The 21,274-nt window shown below is 40.1% G+C and overlaps 1 protein-coding gene across 1 annotated transcript; it reads right to left on the bottom strand.

The window, feature by feature from the left end:
• Positions 1-12,259: 12,259 nt before the first annotated feature.
• Positions 12,260-21,067, bottom strand: SLC30A10 (solute carrier family 30 member 10). The gene is made up of 4 exons (XM_054993826.1): positions 20,475-21,067; positions 19,596-19,679; positions 18,133-18,372; positions 12,260-17,177 (listed from the first exon to the last, which is right to left on the bottom strand). Exons 1-4 carry the CDS (start codon positions 21,055-21,057, stop codon positions 16,687-16,689), a joined length of 1,398 nt encoding a protein of 465 aa, XP_054849801.1. The 5' UTR covers positions 21,058-21,067; the 3' UTR covers positions 12,260-16,686.
• Between the last annotated feature and the right edge of the window lie 207 nt (positions 21,068-21,274).

The raw sequence follows: 21,274 nt of genomic DNA, 5'->3' as shown, positions 1-21,274 counted from the left end.
ATTCTCTTCCACCCCACCCCAATTTTATCCTCACAACACCTCTGTGATGTAGCCTAGGCTGAGAGAACAACTGGCTCAAGGTCACTCAGTGCACTTCAGTGCTCAATGAGAATTTGAACCTAGTCCTAGTAAGACACCAACCACTACCCAATGCTGTCACTTTCATGCACAAATGATAAATAACATACATTAACAGTTTGGGGGAATAACATTAACAAAGAACAGTTTGGGGGAATAAACCCCATTCAATAGACCTGAGTAGGATTCTGAGTAGGCCTGTTTAGGTTGTCACTGCATGACAACTATCCTTGCACGCAATGCAGATGCCAAGATACATTTTGAGCTGCTGGTAACTTATTTGGGGATTTAATTTTAGTATCTCTTGTTAAACAGCCTTTTGACTTTTAATAATACTGACGTTAATGATACAACAGGTGGCTTAGATTCTTCAGCAACAGTGGGGGGAGGTACTGAGCAATAATTCTTGATAAGAGAATTGGATTGTTAAAACCATCTCCGCATTTTCATCTTCAAAATGCTGGATGGCATTCAAAAACTGAGTTATTTCTGATCATGTATCATGGAATTAAATTTAGCCCAATGGGAAAACCATGGCTGAGTAACAAAGAGCAGAAATCAATGGCCAATTTGATTTTGAACTGACTGTCAGACTATGGAATCCCTGTTATCTAGAGTTCATCTCCCCCTTCTGCAAGAAGCACAAGTTTCTTGATTTCAAAAGGTTTATTGAAAGACTAGGCTCTGATACAAGTGTCCATATTTCAAGGCCTAAAGAAGACTTGACTGAACCAAGGCATTGTTGAGAATGAGATACAAAACGAAACTAGCAATACATCAAACCCCTCGTTCCCAGCCTCCCCCCATAGTTCTGTATGCTGAGAACGTGGACGTGGGAAGGCCCAGGCTGCCAAGGTCTTTGGCTGAAGAGACAGATAAGAAGTATTCTCTCCCATGGAAAATGCGGTCAAAACAACATCTGCACCTGGAGGGAGAAAAAGCTTAACAACTACAACTTAAACATGGCGTAACTCTGGTTAAGAACATGAGCCTTAAAAGAGATCCTTACACTGACATTACTAATTTTTTTCTCTTTGATAAGAGAATAGGCTGGAGTGCAAAGTCAACAAGCAAATAATGCACTTGTAGAAGGTGAGAATGTATAAAAATGCTTCTTTAAGGACTTTCTGAGCTTTTATTACCAACAACGAACAGTTTCAAGGTCTTGTTAGTCAGCTCATAAGAGATACAAATATGACCCCACACTGCAAGGTGCATGCAGCAATTTCAAAGAATGACTGATAGCACAACCAGATTAACCATTCCCACCATCTGCCTCTGATAACAGAAACTGGCCAGCAATTTGCATTAATACTCCCTGGAAAAATCTATGTAGGCTGTATGTGTGGTGCTGTCTATTACTTTCAAGATCAGTCTTCTTTTGCTGTTGCTCCAAAAATATATTTGTTTTCCTAAATGACTGTATTGTTTCCTGCAGTATCTACCTGTTATTCCATTAAACGAAAAAATGCTTTGTGAGCTAAGCTTGTCTTATAAACGTGCATCCCTTTCCACTTCCCAGTGGATTTGCATAGCTCAGTTCAAACATAATATGAAACTTTGTGTTTTTTTTAATCTAGAGTTAGTTTTTGAAACCCGAATTGAGCTTGGCCGTACTAATCTGGCTTGGCTTGCTAGATGCTGTTTTCATTGCCTTTACTCTTTCTGCTGCTACTCCAGAGAGACCTGGCAAGTATCTCTCCCTATTCCGATGTGTGGGCAACATCAGAGAACAAGCCAAGTTTAATTCAGGAAGTCCACATTTGTACACCGCACAAAATCATACTAAAGACTAAATCAATGCATTGTGACTCTCATTTGATATATCCTAATTAATCATAGTTAGTGGAATGTCCCACATGTAAACAATTGTGCTAACTATAGTTTGTTTCATTAAACCATAATTTCAAGTGATATCTGAACTGAACTAATTACCAGATCATTGTTAGCACAATTAAACCTCAATCATCAACATGCTCATAAGTCCAATGGACAGTAATGGGACTAACGTTTGAATAAATTTAGTTAAGATTGTGCTGTAAATGTGAAGTTGTGGAAGAGGATACAAGCATCTTTCCTTCAGGAAGTCTTTGGATGCAGAGAATATATTTTCTTAATCCTAAAGCAGTAATATCTTGTTGGTGGGAAAAAAATCTCTGTTTTCTAGACTCCAGCTAGTGCACTTGTTGTAATTGGGAATTCTGTGTGGAATGTAGTTACATGAGAGTCACAGACACCTACTGGTTGCTATCACTAATAAGACACAGCAAATCCAGACACCCCACCTCCAGCATCTGTAGCGCTCAATGAATGGTTTTAAATGTAAATGTAAGAGGATGGGTGCTACCATGTTATGACACTTACAAAAGGGGATACTCATCTAGTTGTTTTAAATAGGGTATTTGTGGGCAGTTTGACCCGGCTTGTTGGATGACTCTTCACATATTCAAACAACATAATGCAGTGTAGAGGAATCAGCAGTGTTTCACACATGCACATTATCACACAGACCAATGGGAGTTATGCTTTCCCCTTTCTATAGAGACCTTGGCAACCAGTTGTACAAACAGTGAGCAAATCAATCAGTCAGAGAATGATTATAAGTAAACACCATTTTAAAAAAATGTTTGGTGTTGTTTAAGTCCATGCTATACATGTTATTTTACAAAAGCGCACTTTTGTACACCCTTGAAGGAGACATGGCTCCCCTATCCCCCCCCCCCCCGCCACCTCCACATCATTTAATTTCCTGACCCAGTTATTCCCGGGTAGAATCATCTCTCCTATTGTGAAGAGGCAGAAGCCCCTGCCAGGCAAGGAAACAAAACTGCACCACTACAGCTACTCTGCCATTGCAAAGCTCTTCAACAACCATTCAAGATGAACAGACAAACAGACTGGACATTCAGCTTTCAGGTGATTGTGTCTGTCAAACATGTTCATCCCCAAATTCACTGTGTTCCTCGTTTTAACACAACTTTTAAAAGACACATGCCAGCACTCCCACCCGTTCCCTCATGCAGCACAAGCTTTCTCTTCTTAGAGGGCCATTTACAATCTACTGCTTTAAAAAAAAATCACTCCTGGTGTGTTCCAGTTTTTGATAAGGGAAAATGCCATCCTAAGCACATTTACAGTGCCATCCTAAGCACAGTTGCACTCTTCTAAGAACACAGGATGAATAAAGCTGGTGCTTCCAGCCTGGCACTCTACACAGATACCCTATTAATCTTTCCAAAGGAATACCCTATTAAGATGTCCAAAGGACAAGCCAGAGCAGGACATTTCCACATAGGCTCAAGAGAGACAGGGGTGCTCATTACTCTACCAAGATAATAGCAAAAAAAAAAAATCTCACCTGAATCTAGGTTAGGGTTATCTGGTTTAAATGTCTAATTACAGAAAAAAATCAAAGACCGTGTATCTCAGTTCTGATGTATTACTTACGTCAAAAAAGCGTGCAAATGCTTAAATCACAGTGAACTCTGCTACCTTTGAGCTTATTCTAATAAGTAGGTAATAATCATTATCGCTATAAGGTTCACTTTTTTTCCAAAACAGAGAATCAAGGGCATATCTCAAGAATGCCCTATATTACCTATGATATTATGCGCCTTTGGCAGAGATAATGGAATTACTTTGAAATATATTGTACTGTAAGTTAGACTAGGAAGAGTCAATCTGCATAGCAGACTCCACATCATGGTATGGCCGATTCATCTTGGAATATGTATCCATAATTGCATCATTTATGCTGAGATAAAGTCATGAGCACTCCAAAATGTGAAGAGGGATTACATAATTGAGCCAGCATTCTCTGTTAAACTCTTTTGATGCTACCTGATTTGTTAGTGGTACCATTAGCAGAGATCAAATGTGTACTGTTTATGACTTGCCAAGCTGAATGTTTGCTGGGATGCTACATGAAACGTCCCCACTGGATTCAGCATTGTGGGTCCCATTTCATACAGGCTTGGCATAGTTTGGGGAAATAATTATAACTAAACTTAGATGGGAATTTGTTGAAGTCTTGTGTGTTTAAAATATTTTATTTATTTATTTCAGTCTAGTAGATATCCATGGCAGCTTATTATACTGATAAACACAGAGCGACAATAATTAAAATGCTAAATAAACAGCAGTACTCGTGCAAACAAGCAAAAAGAACTCAACTACCCAAACTTCAGACAGTTGGCACAGACTTCATTGGCATGCAAAAGATGTGGTGGTGGTGGTGGTGGTGGTGGTGGTGGTGGTGGTGGTGGTGCTGCTGCTGCTGCTGCTGCTGCTGCTGATGATGATGATGATGATGATGATATGTAATGGTTTTTATACTACTGTTAAATCTATCAAAATAGCCAAACCAAATAATATGATAAAGGATTTAGGTCTTTTGGGGAAAGAGGGAGATAAAGCAATTGAGAAAACAAAAGACCTGAAAGTTGAAACTCATTTTTTTTTTAAAGAAAGAAGGGAGCTGACATGTCTCAAGGTCTTCTGACAAAGCTCCCTCTCAGGTTTATATGATTGCCTCCCTTCTGTTATCTTCAACCACCAGAGGCTTATGGATGGTGAGCATTGTCACCCTGTTCACCCATCATATTCCTGCTGCACTTTTTCCATGTGGCTTTTACCTCAGCGGAATCACAAGGTTCATTGGGTTTGTTTATCATACTTTTGTTTGCTTTGCCCGTCACCTATAACAGTGCTTTGAGCTTGCTAGTTCCTGAGTTCAGTGGTAAAATGATTTCTTTAAAAAAAAACTGGTGACATGCCAGTAGAAATAAAAGTATTATTTGTCAAAGATAACAGAAACGATTTATTCCCACAGCAACCCTGTAAGGGTTAGGCTAAGAGTGTGAGACTGGTCCAAGGTACACAACAAGTTTTCATGGCAGAGTGGGGATTTGAACCTGGGTTTTCCAAATCCTAGTCCAATACTCTAAACATTACACCACAAAAAATGAAGTGTTCTTGATCACTGACTAGCTATGAGAGGCAGTTTTAATAGCGGTTAAGAGTGGCAGGACTCTAATTTGGAGAACTGGGGATGATTCCCCACTCCTCTACTTGAAGCCAGCTGGGTGACCTTGGGTCAGTCACAGCTCTCCAGAGCTCTCAGTCCCACCCACCTCACAGGGTGATTGTTGTGGAGATAACGTACTTTGTAAACCGCTCTTAAGTGGGTGTTAAGTTGTCCTGAAGGGTTGTATATAAATGAGCGTTGTTGTTGTTGTTGTTGTTGTTGTTGTTGTTGTTGTTGTTGTTGTTGTTATCTGTCCTGTAAGGTTGTCAATAGGCTTGGATAAAAGTGTCCTATCCCTTTGTGTGTGTTATATGCTGTCAAGTCACTTTCACCTAATGGTGACGCTTTGAATTAGAGACCTCCAGAACATCCTATCATTAACAGTCTTGTTCAGTTCTTGCAAACTGGAGGATGTGGCTTCTTTTATTGAGTCAACCCATCTCATTTTTGGTCTTCCTCTTTTTCCTACTACCTTCCACCTTTCCTAGCATTATTGTACTTTCTAGTGTCCTATCCCTTGAATAGAAACTTAATGTGTGGAAATGGTCAGCTGAAGCTTTTTATGGCATGGAGGGAAATAACCTCATGTAGAAAATAACATCCTATTAACTATCTGTTAAAAAGGCATCTGAAGAAATGAGCTGTGATTCGTGAAAGCTCATACCCTACCACAAATTTTGTTAGTCTTATAGGTGCTACGTGACTCTTGCTCTTTTCTACTGCTACAGACAGACTAACACAGCTACCCATCTTGATCTATTAAAGGGGCAGGTCATCTGTTTCTCCAAGCAGTTGGCAACCATATTGACCTATTTCTTTCAACCTCAATGTCTGCTTGCTATGCTGGGAATTTAAATTGAATAAAAATATTTTTTTAATTAACATAAATTAAAATTTTTAAATGTAAAAATTTGTAACATTTGAAATTTAAAAATTTTGACGTGAAAGTAGATTTTAATTCAAATTTCTTTTCCCTTCAAAAAAGTTTCATTTTCATCCAATGCCATTTAAAAAAGACAATCTCAAGGTGTTACCTTCTGTTTTTCCAAGTCTGTTTCAATCTGACTTTTTCTGTCACAAAGACAAGAACAGACAGCCTTGGTTTCTCACCACTATCATAGAAGGTGGCCCGACTTTTTGAAGTCAGTCCTTTTGTAGCCATGCTGTCTGAGTCACCATCTCACTTATTGCAGATATAGGCTGCAATCCTAAGAAAGATTTTCTAGGAGCTAGCCCTGGTGAACAATATGGGACTTACTTCCAGGTAGACCTGCTTAATCTTGCTCTGCTCACCAGTGAGCTAAATTTTATACTATAAACCCAATGGTTAAAAACAGAGTTAGTAGGAAAAGAGCAATAACTGGTCCTAGTTGCTTTGTTTAATTCAGAAAAATAAAAGGGTAGTTTTTCTAATAAATTAAATTCTCAACAGAAGGAGATATCAGGGGATGTTTTTGAATTTGTTTCAATCGTTCCTTAACAGACCAGCCCTAAAGGGTTGTCAATGAAGACCAGTTATCATTAATGTGGGATTTTTCCTGTTCCTGTTCCACAGGGTGCAGTCTTATCTCCCATGCTATTCAATCTCTATGTAAAGCGCTTAGAAATCATTCATAGTTTTGGAATTGGATGCCATCAATATGCTGATGACACCCATCTATATATTCAAATCCATTTATCTATTCAAACCTATATATCTATTCAAACCTGCTGGAGATGCAGTAAAGGACTTGGGCTCATGCCTGACTGGTGCGGTTTACTGGCCAGAAGTGAACAAATTGAAACTGAACTTGATAAGATAAAGGTAATGCTGATTGGAAGATGGAGGTCTTGAAGAACATTGTGCTTCCCACTTTTGATGAAGTTCAACTAACCTTTGTTGATTCAGTCAAGAGCTTAGGGGTTATATTGGATTTACCATTGCTGCTGGAGAAGCAAACTAATGTAACTGCAAAAAATTATTTCTTCCAACTTAGTTTCAAACAAATGTTGGCAGTGTCAAAAAAATGAGGGTTCCTTCTACCATATGTAGTGGTCCTGCCCAGTTGCTAAAAAGTATTGGAAACAAATACATCTAACAATGCAAAAAATATTAAAGAGCAACCTACAACTAAAGCCAAAGATGTGTCTATTGAGTTTAGTGGATATTTCAATAGAAAATGAATTTGGAACTTTGATTAGATATATGACAACAGCTGCAAGAATAATTTATGCACAATATTGGAAATCGAATAAATTGCCAACAGTAGATGATTGGCTAATAAAGATGTTGAGATTGCAGAAATAGCAAAATTAACAGAACTGCTGGGGTACAAAACGACAGCAAATTTTGTGAAGATCTGGAAACCTTTCATGGACTTTCTGTATATAAAAGAGAAGTCAGAACTAATGATCTGAGGATTTGAAAATTAGAGTTGTAAGGTCGGCAACAAATGATAGGCTGAAGTAAGTGGAAAAAATGCTAATATCTTTGCAGTAAAGTCGAAGTTATATGTTTAGTTAAGATATGGGTATTACGGAAGAGTTATTAAGTATTAAGGGAAAAAAATCTGTAAAATATTTAAATAGTATGTCTCCCTCTATGTTCTTGCTTATTTGTTTGTTTTTATGTTTTTGTTTCTTTATGTGGACTTTTGCTTGTTTGTTGTAATAAAATTTTAAAAAATTAAAAATCTCATACTGAAATAAAAATTAGTCTTTAAGGTACCAAAAAAATTTCTTTTTTCCAACTTAGTTTGGCCTGCAAGATGGCCTCCTACCTTTACTTGGCTGATCTAGCCCCCTGAATCCAAACCACAGTAACACTGAGACTAAACTACTGTAATGCACATGGAAACTTGGAAACTGAAGTTAGAGTGGAACACCACATCAATTATTATTAGGAACTAGGTGGTGTATGCATTTTACACCTATCTCTATTGGCCACCAGGTTCAATTTCAGGTATTGACCATCACAAACAAAGCCCTTTGTGGCCTCGTATCTGAATGAACACCTCTCCTCCTATGCCCAGCCATGAAAACGTCACTCATCCGACCAAGACCTATTGGTGCCACCCTGCAAATGGGCAAGATCAACTGCCCATACGTGACCATTCTCTGTAGAGGCCCCCATGCTGTGGAATGGTCTACCTGAGGCGGTCAGGAAGACTCCCACACTTCTGGCTTTCAATGAACAACATAAAACAGAACTGTTCAAAGGGGCATTTCTATAAAGGAATAGGGCTGAATTATAACAGAATGGTTCAGAAAGATGGTTCAATTGAGAGAACAGGACTGTGGACTATAGTACTAATATGTATAATATGCTGCTGTGTGTTTTTATCTTGCTCTTACAGTATGATATTTCTACTTGCATAATATCATTTCTTGCATTGTTTAATATGTTGTATTTCATATTCATGCCTTGTTTCAGCTTTCTGAAATCCTAGTCCTATTAAATTGTTTATTAGATATCTCCTCCTCATCCAATGGATTGTACCAATTTAAATTATGTAATCTGCCATGAGACTCAGTGAGAATGGCAGACTATAAATGAATGAATAAACAATGAGAAACTGATTCCCAGAACCAAGCCCTGTGGCACTCCACTGGACACCTCCCTCCAATACTCCAATGATGTGACTCTGTTGAGGATTACACTTCTAGTGTGTTAATGGCAGAGGTGATGGCTGCCTCAGATTTTGTTTGCTGTTAGGGATGACAGGTCAAAGAAACAAATAGAACCAACCCACGGAGTTGTCCTGCACCATATACTTTTCAAGGAACAGGAACTGCATGTTAATTAAGGGGAGGAGATGCCAGCAGGATTTCCCCCTTCCAGCACTACACTGTCTTGGGCTACAACTGGCAAGCAATGGGAGAAACTAACTTCCTAAACAGTGTGACTTTTGTCTTCCCAACAAAGCCAATCAACTGCTGCCACTCATTTTCCTAATGAATAGACTGGATAAATAGAAAAGATGGAATATTATTTTTAAAAAATCTTTAGAAATAAAACAGCTATTAAGGGGAATGCCTATCTGGACACAATATGCCCTTGTAATCACTTTGGTAAACAGTCTTGAGACAGCTGCATTAGACATGATGGGATAATGAGTTCAAAGCTGTAAAACCTAGAAATCTTTTACCTCATGAGGTGGTATTATGGGCATCCTTTGCCAACATTGCTGCCACAATCTCAAACAGATCAGGAGACACAAAGTGGTGGCAGTCAAAGACTTCCTGTCCAAGAACTACTGTACTTGGACGTGGAAAACCAGGAACTCTTTGACAGCCTGTTCAACAGAAATGGAATATCAGCTCTGTCTTAAGTTAGACAGAGTTGACAGGTAGACACACACATACACAACTGTTTAAAATCCTAATACACTACTTAATAAAACACTGATGTATTTCTTCATCTCTGAAAGCATTCTGGTATCATGCTAAAGCAAGTAGGACTGGATTATGGACCATAGTGAGTAAACTACAGCCACTCCTGTCCTCAGCTTTGTCCTCCTGGTTCTGCGAATATGTGGATTTCACCTATTGAAATTACAGCCTTCTGTGCCTTGCACCTCCTTGCTTCTTCTGTAGCTGCCTATAATCTCCCTTTACTTGTTCATCTTTCCTTAATACCCATGCATCTCCCCTGGGAATCTTGCACTGCCATCCTTCTCTTCCACTGCATTCTTAAAAGCTACAAGAAAGGCAGAAGCCTTTTACAGAAAGAGGAGTTGAGAACGGCTCCCATGAATGGTGCATCTGAATGAGAATCAGAAACCAAAGAGCCCTCAATATTTTTACAAGAGCCACCCACAAGGTTCATGCTGACTGAAAGATTACAAGGCTGGTCACAGCTAGAAAAATAAGATCGGGCTTGAACATGTGTGCAGACAGCTAACTGGAAAAGCAAGATAACTGTGGAGGCATCTGGCGATGAGATTAAAAAGGCTTAACCATAACTGAGTCTGTTGCTTACAAACACGAAGGCAACTGGAAGAACAAGAGGCCTTAAAGGAGACTTGTGCGGGAGATAAATTTTGAAAGAGTGCATGACATGCTTTAAACCTCTATCACTGAAGCAGCTGAGGTCTGAATGCAGTGAACTTGGGGTTTTCATGAAGAAAGTAGTGGTAACCTCCATGAACTTTTATAGAATGTGCTAATTCATTTACATCATCGTATTTGTGAGGAGTGGATGGTTAAAAATATTTCCTATTATATGTTGCATTGTGTTATCTCAGAAATTTAAGAAATACTTTCTTCCAAATCTATTGAAAAATTTATCAGTCAGCGACTCAACCCAATAGATTTCCTTTTTCCAAACAAGGACACTGCTTGAACTCAGGCAACTTTTGCCTTAGCAGCAGCAAAACAAAAGCAAATCTCTTATGATTCACGTGTGGGTTGTAAGCTGTGAAGGAACTTTCTTCCTTATGATTTAATTGCTGTGTGCCTTTTAAGGTTGCTGTTCATGCTCATGTTCTGTGGTTATTTTATGTTTATTATGGTTCTTTTCATATGACATACAGATTCACTGTACAAAAGAGACAATCCCCAATCTGCTCTGGAAGCTTGCTGGGTGAACCTGAGCCAGTGACACACTCACTCACTCAACTGAATCTACCTGACAGAGTTGTTGTTGTGAGAATAAAATTGAGGAGTGGAGAACAATGTTGCAAGCCATCTTGAGTCCCTTCCATGGTTGTTAAAACTAGTCTAAAACCAATACAAGTTTGTAATGCAATATTGTGGGTGTAGCAACAAATAACATAAGTGATACTCCATCTGAGCATGTGCTGTTGCCAGAGAAACAGGCTGCAGAGCCCTTCCTTTTCCTCATCATCCTGAAAAAGTGGTTGAATGAATAATCATGTCTTTTCAGTTGTATAGTGAGCAAATCAATGATATTGCCTCACTTCGGTGCAGTCTAAGACCACAATAGGCTTAGATTGGAGTGACTCTGCGTAGGATTGCACTTTTAGAGTCTGAGGGGAGGGAAGTATTTGTCTGGAATAAGCAAATCATGTATTTTTACCAGAGCAGTAACTCAAATCTGAAGATAGTCCTGGCAAGGACAACACACTAGGCAGGATTTGATATTTTAAAATGTAGTATATTGTTATACTCTTTTTGTTTCTCCTTCTTTCACTTCCTTTCTCATAGCGAGAATTTAGCCTTGAGAACAGAACTACAGAGAACCAAACCAGACAAACTTCTAAACATAGCCAAAGGAATACATTTCATTTGTGAGGATACAGCATTCTCTTAAAGAAAAATGAAGCAAGTGTGTTAAACTCAATGATTTTTCTGTTTAAAAAAATGCCAGTACTTATATATAAACTTCCCTCTCCAAAGGTGCCAGTAGTTAGTGCCTAGTTAAACAATTTAATGATGGGGAAAAAACATTAACCCATCAGTTCAAAACCTGGAATCTTTGTGTTGTAAATGCTTTGCAGCAAATTGCTAATTAAAGGTGTTTCTTTCAGGAGGCTAGCTTCAAGCTGCTGTAGATTGTTGTTGTTTTTTAACTATCCACAAAAGTAAGGTCTGTGTCCTTTTAAAAATATGACCAAAAATACTCTCCCAATCTAAGCAAAGCTCTCCTGAAAAGAGATTCTTTTGCTAAGTCTTTTCACTAAAATTCAGATTGATAATGATGGGGAGATCCACTGAAAGGCTGTGCCATGCAATTCATATTAATAGTTGTTGTGGATTTTCCGGGCTGTATAGCCGTGGTCTTGACATTTTAGTTCCTGACATTTCGCCAGTAGCTGTGACTGGCATCTTCAGAGGTGTAGCACCAAAAGACAGAGATCTCTCAGGGATCCGTCTTTTGGTGCTACGCCTCTGAAGATGTGCTACACCTCTGGCGAAATGTCAGGAACTAAAATGCTAAGACCACGGCTATACAGCCCAGAAAATCCACAGCAACCATCGTTCTCCGGCCATGAAAGCCTTCGACAATAAATCGAACACCTCTACGGGGAGGAAACATTCCAATAACAACATACTTTGTAAACCACTCTGAGTGAGCGTTAAGTTGTCCTGAAAGAAGTATATAAATCAAATGTTGTTGTTGTTATACAAGCACAGACTATGAGAATCAACCCCTTATGTTTCTGACAAACAAACAATAGTATTTATTTTTTAAAAAACATTTTTATTCACAGTATTAAACATTCTTTTCTTCAACAAATACAATGTACATAATAAAATTTCACACTGGTGGCTTAAAAAAAAAAGCATATTTACAATTCAAAGTTTTCCACGACTGGTAGAATAAGATTTCTGAAATACCACTGAATTCACCCAGGATTAACAACTATGTAACTTCATAAGTTGTAACATCAACTTTAGTAGAGTGAAGCTCTCAAAAATTATCCCATTCTCAAGATTATACATGGCCATTTACGAAGGGTTCATCAGCCTCTCTAATTCAGACATGGCCACCACAATTCAAATAGAGAGCTAAAACTCTTTGGTGGATTGTGGCTGTACAATTTTGCAGACTATAGAAACCTTCTGAGTGCTCTGGGGGCACGATGGTGACAGGTTTTGGATTTTCACATTCCAACATTAATGACCAAACTCTATGCTGATTTTCTCATGACTCTACTGTATCATGGCTTATATTATACTTTTCTCCCCATTGGGGGGGCAAAGCAGCTTACAACATTCTCCCCTCCTCCAGTTTACTCACACAACAACCATGTGAGGTAGGTTAGGGTAGGTTAGGCTGAGAGGAAGTAACTCACCCAAGAACACCCAGCAAACTTCCATGGCAGAAAGGGGATTTAAACCTGGGACTCGCAGATCCTAATCTAATTCTCTTAACCACTATGCAATGCTTGCAGAATATTCAGCCATTTGAAAAAAGGTCAAAAGGAGGCCTGTGGCAATCTTTATTACCATGAAGCAGACCAGTTCATTGAAAATTTTCCTGGACAATCATTCTTGCAAGAAAATAGAAGATCTAAATGTACACCAATCAAATTGCCTTCTTCACCATTGATTACTTCAATCTATGGGTCCAGGATCAAAGCCATATTACGTAGTGAAATAGGTAAGAGCACAACCTCATTAATAATAGTAGCCAGTAGCCACAACCATCTCCTAAAAAAAGAAAAAATCTAGCAGCCATGCCTACAATTAGATTAGAAATGTTCCCAAATTTCAAAGCTAGTTTTTAGACAATCATAATGGCAAAAGGCAAACCTCTGCACAAGTCCCTTCCTAATGCTTACAAATTCTAAAGAGGTTCATTTGTTCATCCTTAAGGTGCCACACAATTCTTTTTTTGTTTTTCTTTATGAAATGGAAAGGTAGCCCCAGGCCCAACAGTACAGCAAGTTTATAAAGAGACCTGCAAAACAGTTCTGTAGAGCAGAATTATGTATCGTAAACAGACCAATCCCATTAGCGACTGGGCCAGCAAAGCAGCACATAAAGTTTGGAGCCAGAGTCAAAACAGAATAGATCCCTGTATTATGACACACGATACACTAATTCCCATATTGGACAATATATATAGGCAGTGTAAATCCTTTCTGAGGCAAGGAAGTGGTCCTGTAGGCTGAACTGGGTGTTCAAATGTGGAACTTTTAAAGCTAAATTTCACATTTTCATGTTATCATGTTCCTACAAAATATTTATTTATTTTATTTTATTTATTTCAAATTTGTATTCCACCCTCCCTGTAAGTGGGCTCAGGATGGATAACAACATATTAAAATACAATTAAAATAGAGTTAAAAATTCATATTCATTAAAAACAACACATTTAAAACAAGATGGTGGACAGCCTTCACAGGGAGGGTTTTATACACCCCTTTTTTTCCAGGCAGGCAGAGGCCCAGCCTCAGCCATATGCCTGGCGGAGCAACTCTGTCTAGCAGTCCAGGCGAAACGATAGTAAGTCCTGCCGGGCCCTGATGTCAGCAGACAGAGCATTCCACCAGGTGGGAGCCAGGACCGAAAAGGCCCTGGCTGTAGTCGAGGCTAGGCGGGCCTCCTTGGGGCCAGGGACCACCAACAGCTGTTTGTCCCCTGATCGGAGTGTCCTCTGGGGAATATATGGGGAGAGACGGTCCCGTAGATACGCTGGTCCCAGTCCACACAGGGCCTTATAGGTCAATACCAGAACCTTGAATCTGATCTGGTACTGAACAGATACGGCAAATCACAACTGTTTTCATTCACAAAGATATCTCTAAATTTTACTCATACACTTTTACTTATAAACGTATAGAACTTAAGGCAAAATGCTTGTGATTGACTTCACTATACAGTTTGATTACAAAATGCAGTTGTGAAAGGGCCTGAGCAAACATTTTTTTTAAAAAAATCTTACAGAAAGAATATAGGTCACATTTCTAAACAAGGGATATTATTGTTTATTTGTTGTATACATTTTGGAAATTAAAATTAGATTTATCAGCTCCCTAAAACCCAAATGATCACCTATTTGAAGATATTTAAACAAACTTCAGTTAAGAATTTGTTCAGTCTAAGAATTGGATTGCCATATTTAGGAGAATATATTTCTATTCAAGACAATATAAATAGATGGCTTACATATAAAAAACATTCAAGGTAACATTCAAGGAAACGTCAGGAACTACAATGCCAAGACCACGGCAATACAGCCCGGAAAACCCACAACAACCATCGACAATACATTCAAGGTAATGTTACAACTGTAGGCAAACTAAATACACAGAAACCATCTCAAATTAGGCTACAAAAATATATAAATTCAGAGAAATATACAAGCAGAATATGTAAGCAATAGTTTCAATGGGGCTTTCAAGGAACCAATGAAAGGTGAGCAGCAGCACTGCTCTGGTGGATTGCGCCTTCAGTTCATCACCCACAAGGCAGTTCTCTCTTCACACCTAAAACTGTGGGTTTTAATTTTGTGCAAAAATAACAGTATAGAGTACTACCACTCTCAAGACTGTGGCATAGTCCTGTGCTGATTCAATCTATAGCCATTGTATTTTGCTCTGCTTTAAAGCCAGATAAAATTCATTATCAAAATTCATGGATAAAATTCATTAAGTCTGGCTGGCTTGATTTATAGCAGCAATACAATCCCTGATCTTTGGGCTGCCATATCAAAGTTTCAGAAGGTTACAACCTATCAGCATTCTGAAACAAGGGCCATTCTTGGAGTTTTAAGAAGTTACAGGATAAGAGTCAGTTTGGTAAAATAAGAAATCAGTGGGCCTTACTATCAAATGCGATTGTGGCATAAAATGGGCTGAGAAGTTACAATCCTTCAATGAATTCCACCATGTCAGGAAGAAACTATTTAAAAATAAAATTCTATAAATTACTTGAAAGAATCACCATGCTTCAATAAATACATTAGATAGCACCACATTGAAAAGAATGGAAAAACCCCAATATCTTAACTGTTCATGATTTAACTTATTGATTTAACATAAATGACAAAGTTAAGATTTTATTACTTGGAGAAATCACATAAATTTCCATCTCACATGGCGAATTAAACCCATAAAAGTTATTTCAATCACTTGTAGGGAGAAAGCAGCACCTCTTACAGTAACTGTGGTAAAAAGTATTTACTATTTGCTAGTAAATATAATAAGCAGAGAGAATTCAATGAACATCTTCTTTGACCCTGGCACAATACCATCATTTTCCATTTGTGAGGGCAGTCTCTGCAAAGGTGCATGCTGACCGGTCCAGCAGGCAGACAGCACACGCTGATATTACCCCATTTAGAGAATACAGGCAGCCATATGGGCTGTGCTTCTCCATCATGCTGGCTGATGATGATGAGAGGCCAATGTTACCATGCCCCGCTTTCCCCCCCACCGCCCATGTTCCCTCTGTTCTATAAATTCATGAACCCCCTTAGCCTTCCTCTCTTTATTTCATCCACATTTGACTTCAAGTAAACAGAGGTTTTTTGTAAAGCCACAGTGAATCTTCTACTACCGATTTTCCTTCAAAACAAAACAGTAGTTCAAGTTGTACAATTGTGAGATCACTAAAAGGTTTGCAATTGGCAAACCATCTCAGTAAGATCAGAGGACCACAGCCTTTTACGCCTAGAAGATGAGGATCCAGAGATCATTCATAGAGAGAAAAAAGCACTAAACTGGGTCAACAAACTATAAATTAAAACTACACTGGACATATTTGGAGGAAACAAAGAAGTCCTTAGACCCAAATATCCCACAGCATGACCAGAAAAATTTCTGCTTGTATGGGAGTGGTCCCCCAGGGGCCCTTCCTCCCAAAAAACTGGATTAAAAGGGTAAGGGGACCCTGAACACTGCAGCAGCTTTGCAGGGAGAACAGGGAACTGCAGACCGAAGGAAAACCAATGACATTCCCCCCTGTACAAGTGAAAGCACCTTCTGCTCACATTGCAGGATGTTTTGATTCAAGCCTAAAATACTCGCCATGGTATCAGGGTTTGTTCATTATGTCTGCTACCCAGCTATCAAACACTGTTTCCCATGACTACTGCAAGCAATGCCAACAGTCACCTGCTATTTAGACATATAGGCTTTGTCCAAAGGAGATTTTGCCCTTAACTGGATGCAAAACACAAGCTGAATGGTCTAAAATCGTGTACTACATACATATGGTTTGCTATCATTGGTTTCTTTGAAGGCATCTTTTTTAAGCCTGTCCTTTTTGACAACATCTTCTGCCCACATGGGTTCAACAGGAATTTCCACTGCATCTTTTTTATAGAAGGCTTTCTGGAGTGATGGTGTTATGCTGCCATTTTTCTCATTGTAGTTGTTCACTGTTTGGACAAGGGTTGCTTCCTGCTGGCTACAACACAACTGGGGATCGCAAGCTTTGGAGATACACGGGGCACTGCACAGGAGCTCAGGACTCTTGTGGTCTGTGTACTCTGGCTGGATGGTCACTGAATGGACCCCGGCTTCATGGAACACCTCCCTCATTTTGTAAGATGCATCTTGATAATCAGAAGAGGTGTGACATTTGATGTGGAGGGTGGCAATGTTCTTCCCGCTGACGAGCTCCCAGACGTGCACCTCATGAATGCTGCTAACACCTGGCACTTGCGATAGCTTTTCCGCTAAAAAAAACCCATAGAAACAAAGAGAAAGTAAATTTGGTGAGGTTTCCTGCTATGACTATTACTTTTTAGAACGGAGCTCCAAAAAATGGTATGTTAGATCCCCATCAACTTTTTAACTTTTTTCCAACCCTTTCTCTGGAGAATACCCTGTGACAGGATTAAACACAACCGTCCCTAAACTCTTATAGATTTCATTTAAATATGAATGCATTCAATGTACTGTAGATCACTCTTCTGACTCTGTTGAACTAGGCTTTCAGAAGCTACGTCAAAAGTAAAACAAAACATGGTACATATAATGTAATCTTGATTATGAAATTGCAAAACTAGGCCACCCCTAGCCAAGGAAGAGGTCTCTGCGTTTTCCAAGTATGCAGAAAAATATCTTTGTAAATTAACAAAAAGGAGGACTCAATAATGGCCTTATGAGGACTGGAAAAGTGCTCCCAAGGGGGCAAAATGCAAAGAGCAGCAAGAGTGTGAGTTAAAAGGGGAAAGAGGAAAGAGGAGACATCAGCCTGCTTTAGTCCATGAGAGTTAGAGGACCTTGGGGGAGGGAGGGGGAATAGATCTGGAGTGATGGTATGAGATTTCCAAATAGTTTATCTCGCCCCCCAACATTTCCTTGCAGGCCTCCCAGCTTGTACTCCATAATGCAAAGCCACTGAGCAATCCATCCACCACCTATTTACGACTGGGCTAGAAACCTCTAAAATAGGCAGAGCAGTCCCAACAAATACTTGCAGAAACGGCAGCAGGTTTGCCTTTTTTACTAGTTCTGGAGAAATACCATGTTCTTGCTTTCACTAATCCCATAAGATTTGAGTCAAGTTGCTAGGACAGCGCCATGTGACTCGGATATTCAATGCTTTTGAGGATTTAGAGCCAGCATGAATGTACAATCCAGAGTCTTTAAAGTATTCTACTAGCAATACAGTAAAATGTAACTTACCCAGAATTTGCATATTGACATTCTTGGGAACCATCTGCAACAAGATTATTGCTGTCTCCTTGATAAGTGGGAAGGCTGAAGACAGAATTATGATTACCATAATGATGGTGAGGCTAGGATCAATGTAGCACTGCCAGTTACACGGAGTCTTCTCATCCAGAGGAAGCGCATAGAATATTGATGCAGCAACCACAACAATAACTGACCCAAGGGCATCTCCCATCACATGCAAAAGAACACCTGAAACAGAACAGGAATAATTAGCGATGATGATGATGATGATGATGATGATGATGATGATGATGAAGAACTTCCAGTGCAGTGACTGTAAACTAGAACTTGACCCAAATTTGCTTTCAAAAACATCTCAGGTTAAATATAGTCTTAACACATCACTAGCTTATTTAAGAAATTTCTGTACCATCTCTTCTGAGCCTTGCTCAAGGTGGCTTACAATTGAAACAGTATAACAATATAAAAACAATATAACAACAAGACATTAAAGCCAATAAAAACTGGACAAAAACAGCGTAAAAACTATCCATAAAATGGAAGCAGAACATTTTAAAAGTTGGCAAGTTAAAACCTCTAATTAAAAGCCAAAAGAAAGTAAAGTAGGTACCCAGCAAGCCTCAAGGCAGAGGCAATTCCAGAAGCAAGGTGCCACCACAGAAAAGTGTCCTGTCTCTAGTTGCCATCCTCCTAATCTCTGAAGGGCATAGACAGCAGGGCTTGAGTGTTAACAGAAATCAGTCAACAGAAATAAGGCATCTGGGAAGCCAAGTGATTACCTCTGAGAACATATGAATAAATTAGAATGGGCCCTTTTATGCATGAAATTTGACTACACAGGAATAACCCAATATAAATGGAAAACCTGTGTTCACAACCATGAGTGAACGTTGCATGTGTTCACTTTGCCACATATACACACACTGCCACTGGACCTTACTATTGCCTGCGTATGCAGTAAAACATGATTTGCACACATTCTCTTATGCCCATATAAGTAAAATGTCATGTGTACTATTAAGCCTTTAAGATGCCACCAAACTTTTGTTATGTGCGAAGTGGCCTGATATTCCAAAAAGCCGCATGACTGCACAGTTTCGTTTATCTGGATAATGTTAATACAAACTAGGGCCACAGCAGCCTGCATGGTCCCACATGTAAACATCAAACAATCTATTGCTTTGTTTTCTGTTTGCCCCTATTTTTGCCTCCATAGTTCAGCAGCTGTATTAAAATCTCTGGTAGCCAAACGGAGCCAGACTGGCTTGTTGGGGGAAACCAAACTCTAGCTATATTATTTTCTTTGGTAGGCATTTTAAAGTTATTCTTGTATGCATAATTCATGACATCCAATATACACTTGTGCAAGAAGACCGATTATGAACAAAAAGAGGTAATCCCTAACGACGGTGCCCAAACTTTGGAGAAGTTAGCAATCTACTGTGCAATACCTCTGATATTCAAGGCTTCGGACTTTTTCTCTTTTCTCTTTATCACCACTTCTTCAGGCTTTTTCTGGGTATTTAAGGTGTCACCTGCATTCAAAGAAGAAACGCTGTGTTGTGTATAAGTTCTACAAATAGAAAAAATACCAAACTTTTCAAAAACAGCTTAATCTTAAATAATCAACATTCAAGCTAGAACCTACGTTACTTTTTTCACTCATATACACACACAGTGCAACATAATAGTACAGCACAGTTACTAGCCAACAAAGTATAATTCATGGACTTTGCTTTGATGATACTTGTAAAGTGTACAAACTCCAATACGTATGAAGATAATGGTACACTTTTTAATTTGTATTTAAAAGTGCTGTAACTTTCCTCTTTGCTTCTCCGTATAGAGAAATTAGGAAAACGAACATCAAGATGGGCCTGAGAACATTCTGGAAACAAAACGTATTTGGGGAACAAAACCTTAATATAGAAAAAAAATATTGCTGAGTAAGAATAACAAACTTGAAAGCAAAAAGAGAGGGCAAAGAGATTTGGAAGAAAGGGATAAAAAGATGTAAAAAGGACATGACAAGGTTTTTTTTTAATTGATTACAACATTCAAAGATTAGTTCATTCAATCTACTTTAATGAGACAAGAATAGGTCAGACAGACAAAGAAGAAAATGAAATTTAAATTTTTTTTTAAGGTGGGTTAGAGTGCTTCGAAACAGTGGGAAGAAATAACAGGAATCTCAAAAGGATGAGAAAACAGAAGGGAAATGGAAGGAAATAAAAAGAGAGAGAAGAAACGGGGAAACAGAAGGAAAGAAGGTGTGAAGAAAGGAGAGGAGGCCAAGAGGCCCCTGACTGGAGAAAGCAACCGAGGGGCACCTGCTTCGTGCATGCTGGGGGCCTCCGCTGCCCCCTCGCGGTCGCGGTTTGCCCCTCCGGAGAGGCCCTCAAAGGCGTGGGAACCGGGGGCTTCGCGGGGAGGCTCATCTTCGAGGCCGGAGGGCGGCGCCGGGCCCCGGGCAGGGCAGCAGCAAGAGGGGCAGCAGGCGGCCCAGTCCTGGAAGACCAGCAGCCCCACGAGGTTGACGGCCAGGCCGAGCGCGCCCACCACCAGGATGAGGAAGGGGTCGCTGATGGGCTCGGGGCGCGCCAGCCGCTGCAGCGCCTCCACCAGGATGGTGAAGGAGAGGGCGGCCAGGAAGACGGCGTTGCTGAGAGCGCCCACCACCTCGGCGCGGCCGTAGCCGAAGGAGGCTCTGGGGCTGCGGCGGCGGCGGCGGGAGATGCGCCCGGTGGAGAGGCCCACGCAAAGCGCGATCAGGTCGGACAACATGTTGAACGAGTCCGACACCAGCGCGATGGAGTTGCCCATGTAGCCCGACACTATCTCGGCCACGAAGAAGCCCGCCGTCAGCACCAACATGAAGCTCAGGCGACACGTCTTGCCCGAGTAGCGCCCCATGGCTCCGGCGCCGGCCCGCAGGAACCCGCCGCTCGGCTTCCTCGGCTAGCCTCGTGCCCGCCTGCCCCGGCGTCTCGCAGCGCCTTTGGACCGGCGAGCATCTGCTGAGGCGCGGCCACAAGCGCGCCCTGGAGCTCCTCATGACTCTGCACTTTGCTTTATAGAGGCGCGGCCCGCCCGGAACGCCTCTGCAGCGGAATTGCGGGCGCTGCCCTTT

This window comes from Eublepharis macularius, chromosome 1, assembly GCF_028583425.1.
Source record: "Eublepharis macularius isolate TG4126 chromosome 1, MPM_Emac_v1.0, whole genome shotgun sequence".
NCBI lineage: Eukaryota > Metazoa > Chordata > Lepidosauria > Squamata > Eublepharidae > Eublepharis > Eublepharis macularius.
This window is presented reverse-complemented; position numbering and strand designations above follow the sequence as displayed.

Coding starts and splice junctions, on each gene's coding strand:
- SLC30A10 (XM_054993826.1), bottom strand. CDS start 21,057: ATGGGGCGCTACTCGGGCAAGACGTGTCGCCTGAGCTTCATGTTGGTG. Junction 19,680..20,474: donor CCCCAGCATGCACGAAGCAG/GTGCCCCTCGGT, acceptor CTTTGAATGCAG/GTGACACCTTAAATACCCAG. Junction 18,373..19,595: donor CGAAGCCTTGAATATCAGAG/GTATTGCACAGT, acceptor GTTCTGTTTCAG/GTGTTCTTTTGCATGTGATG.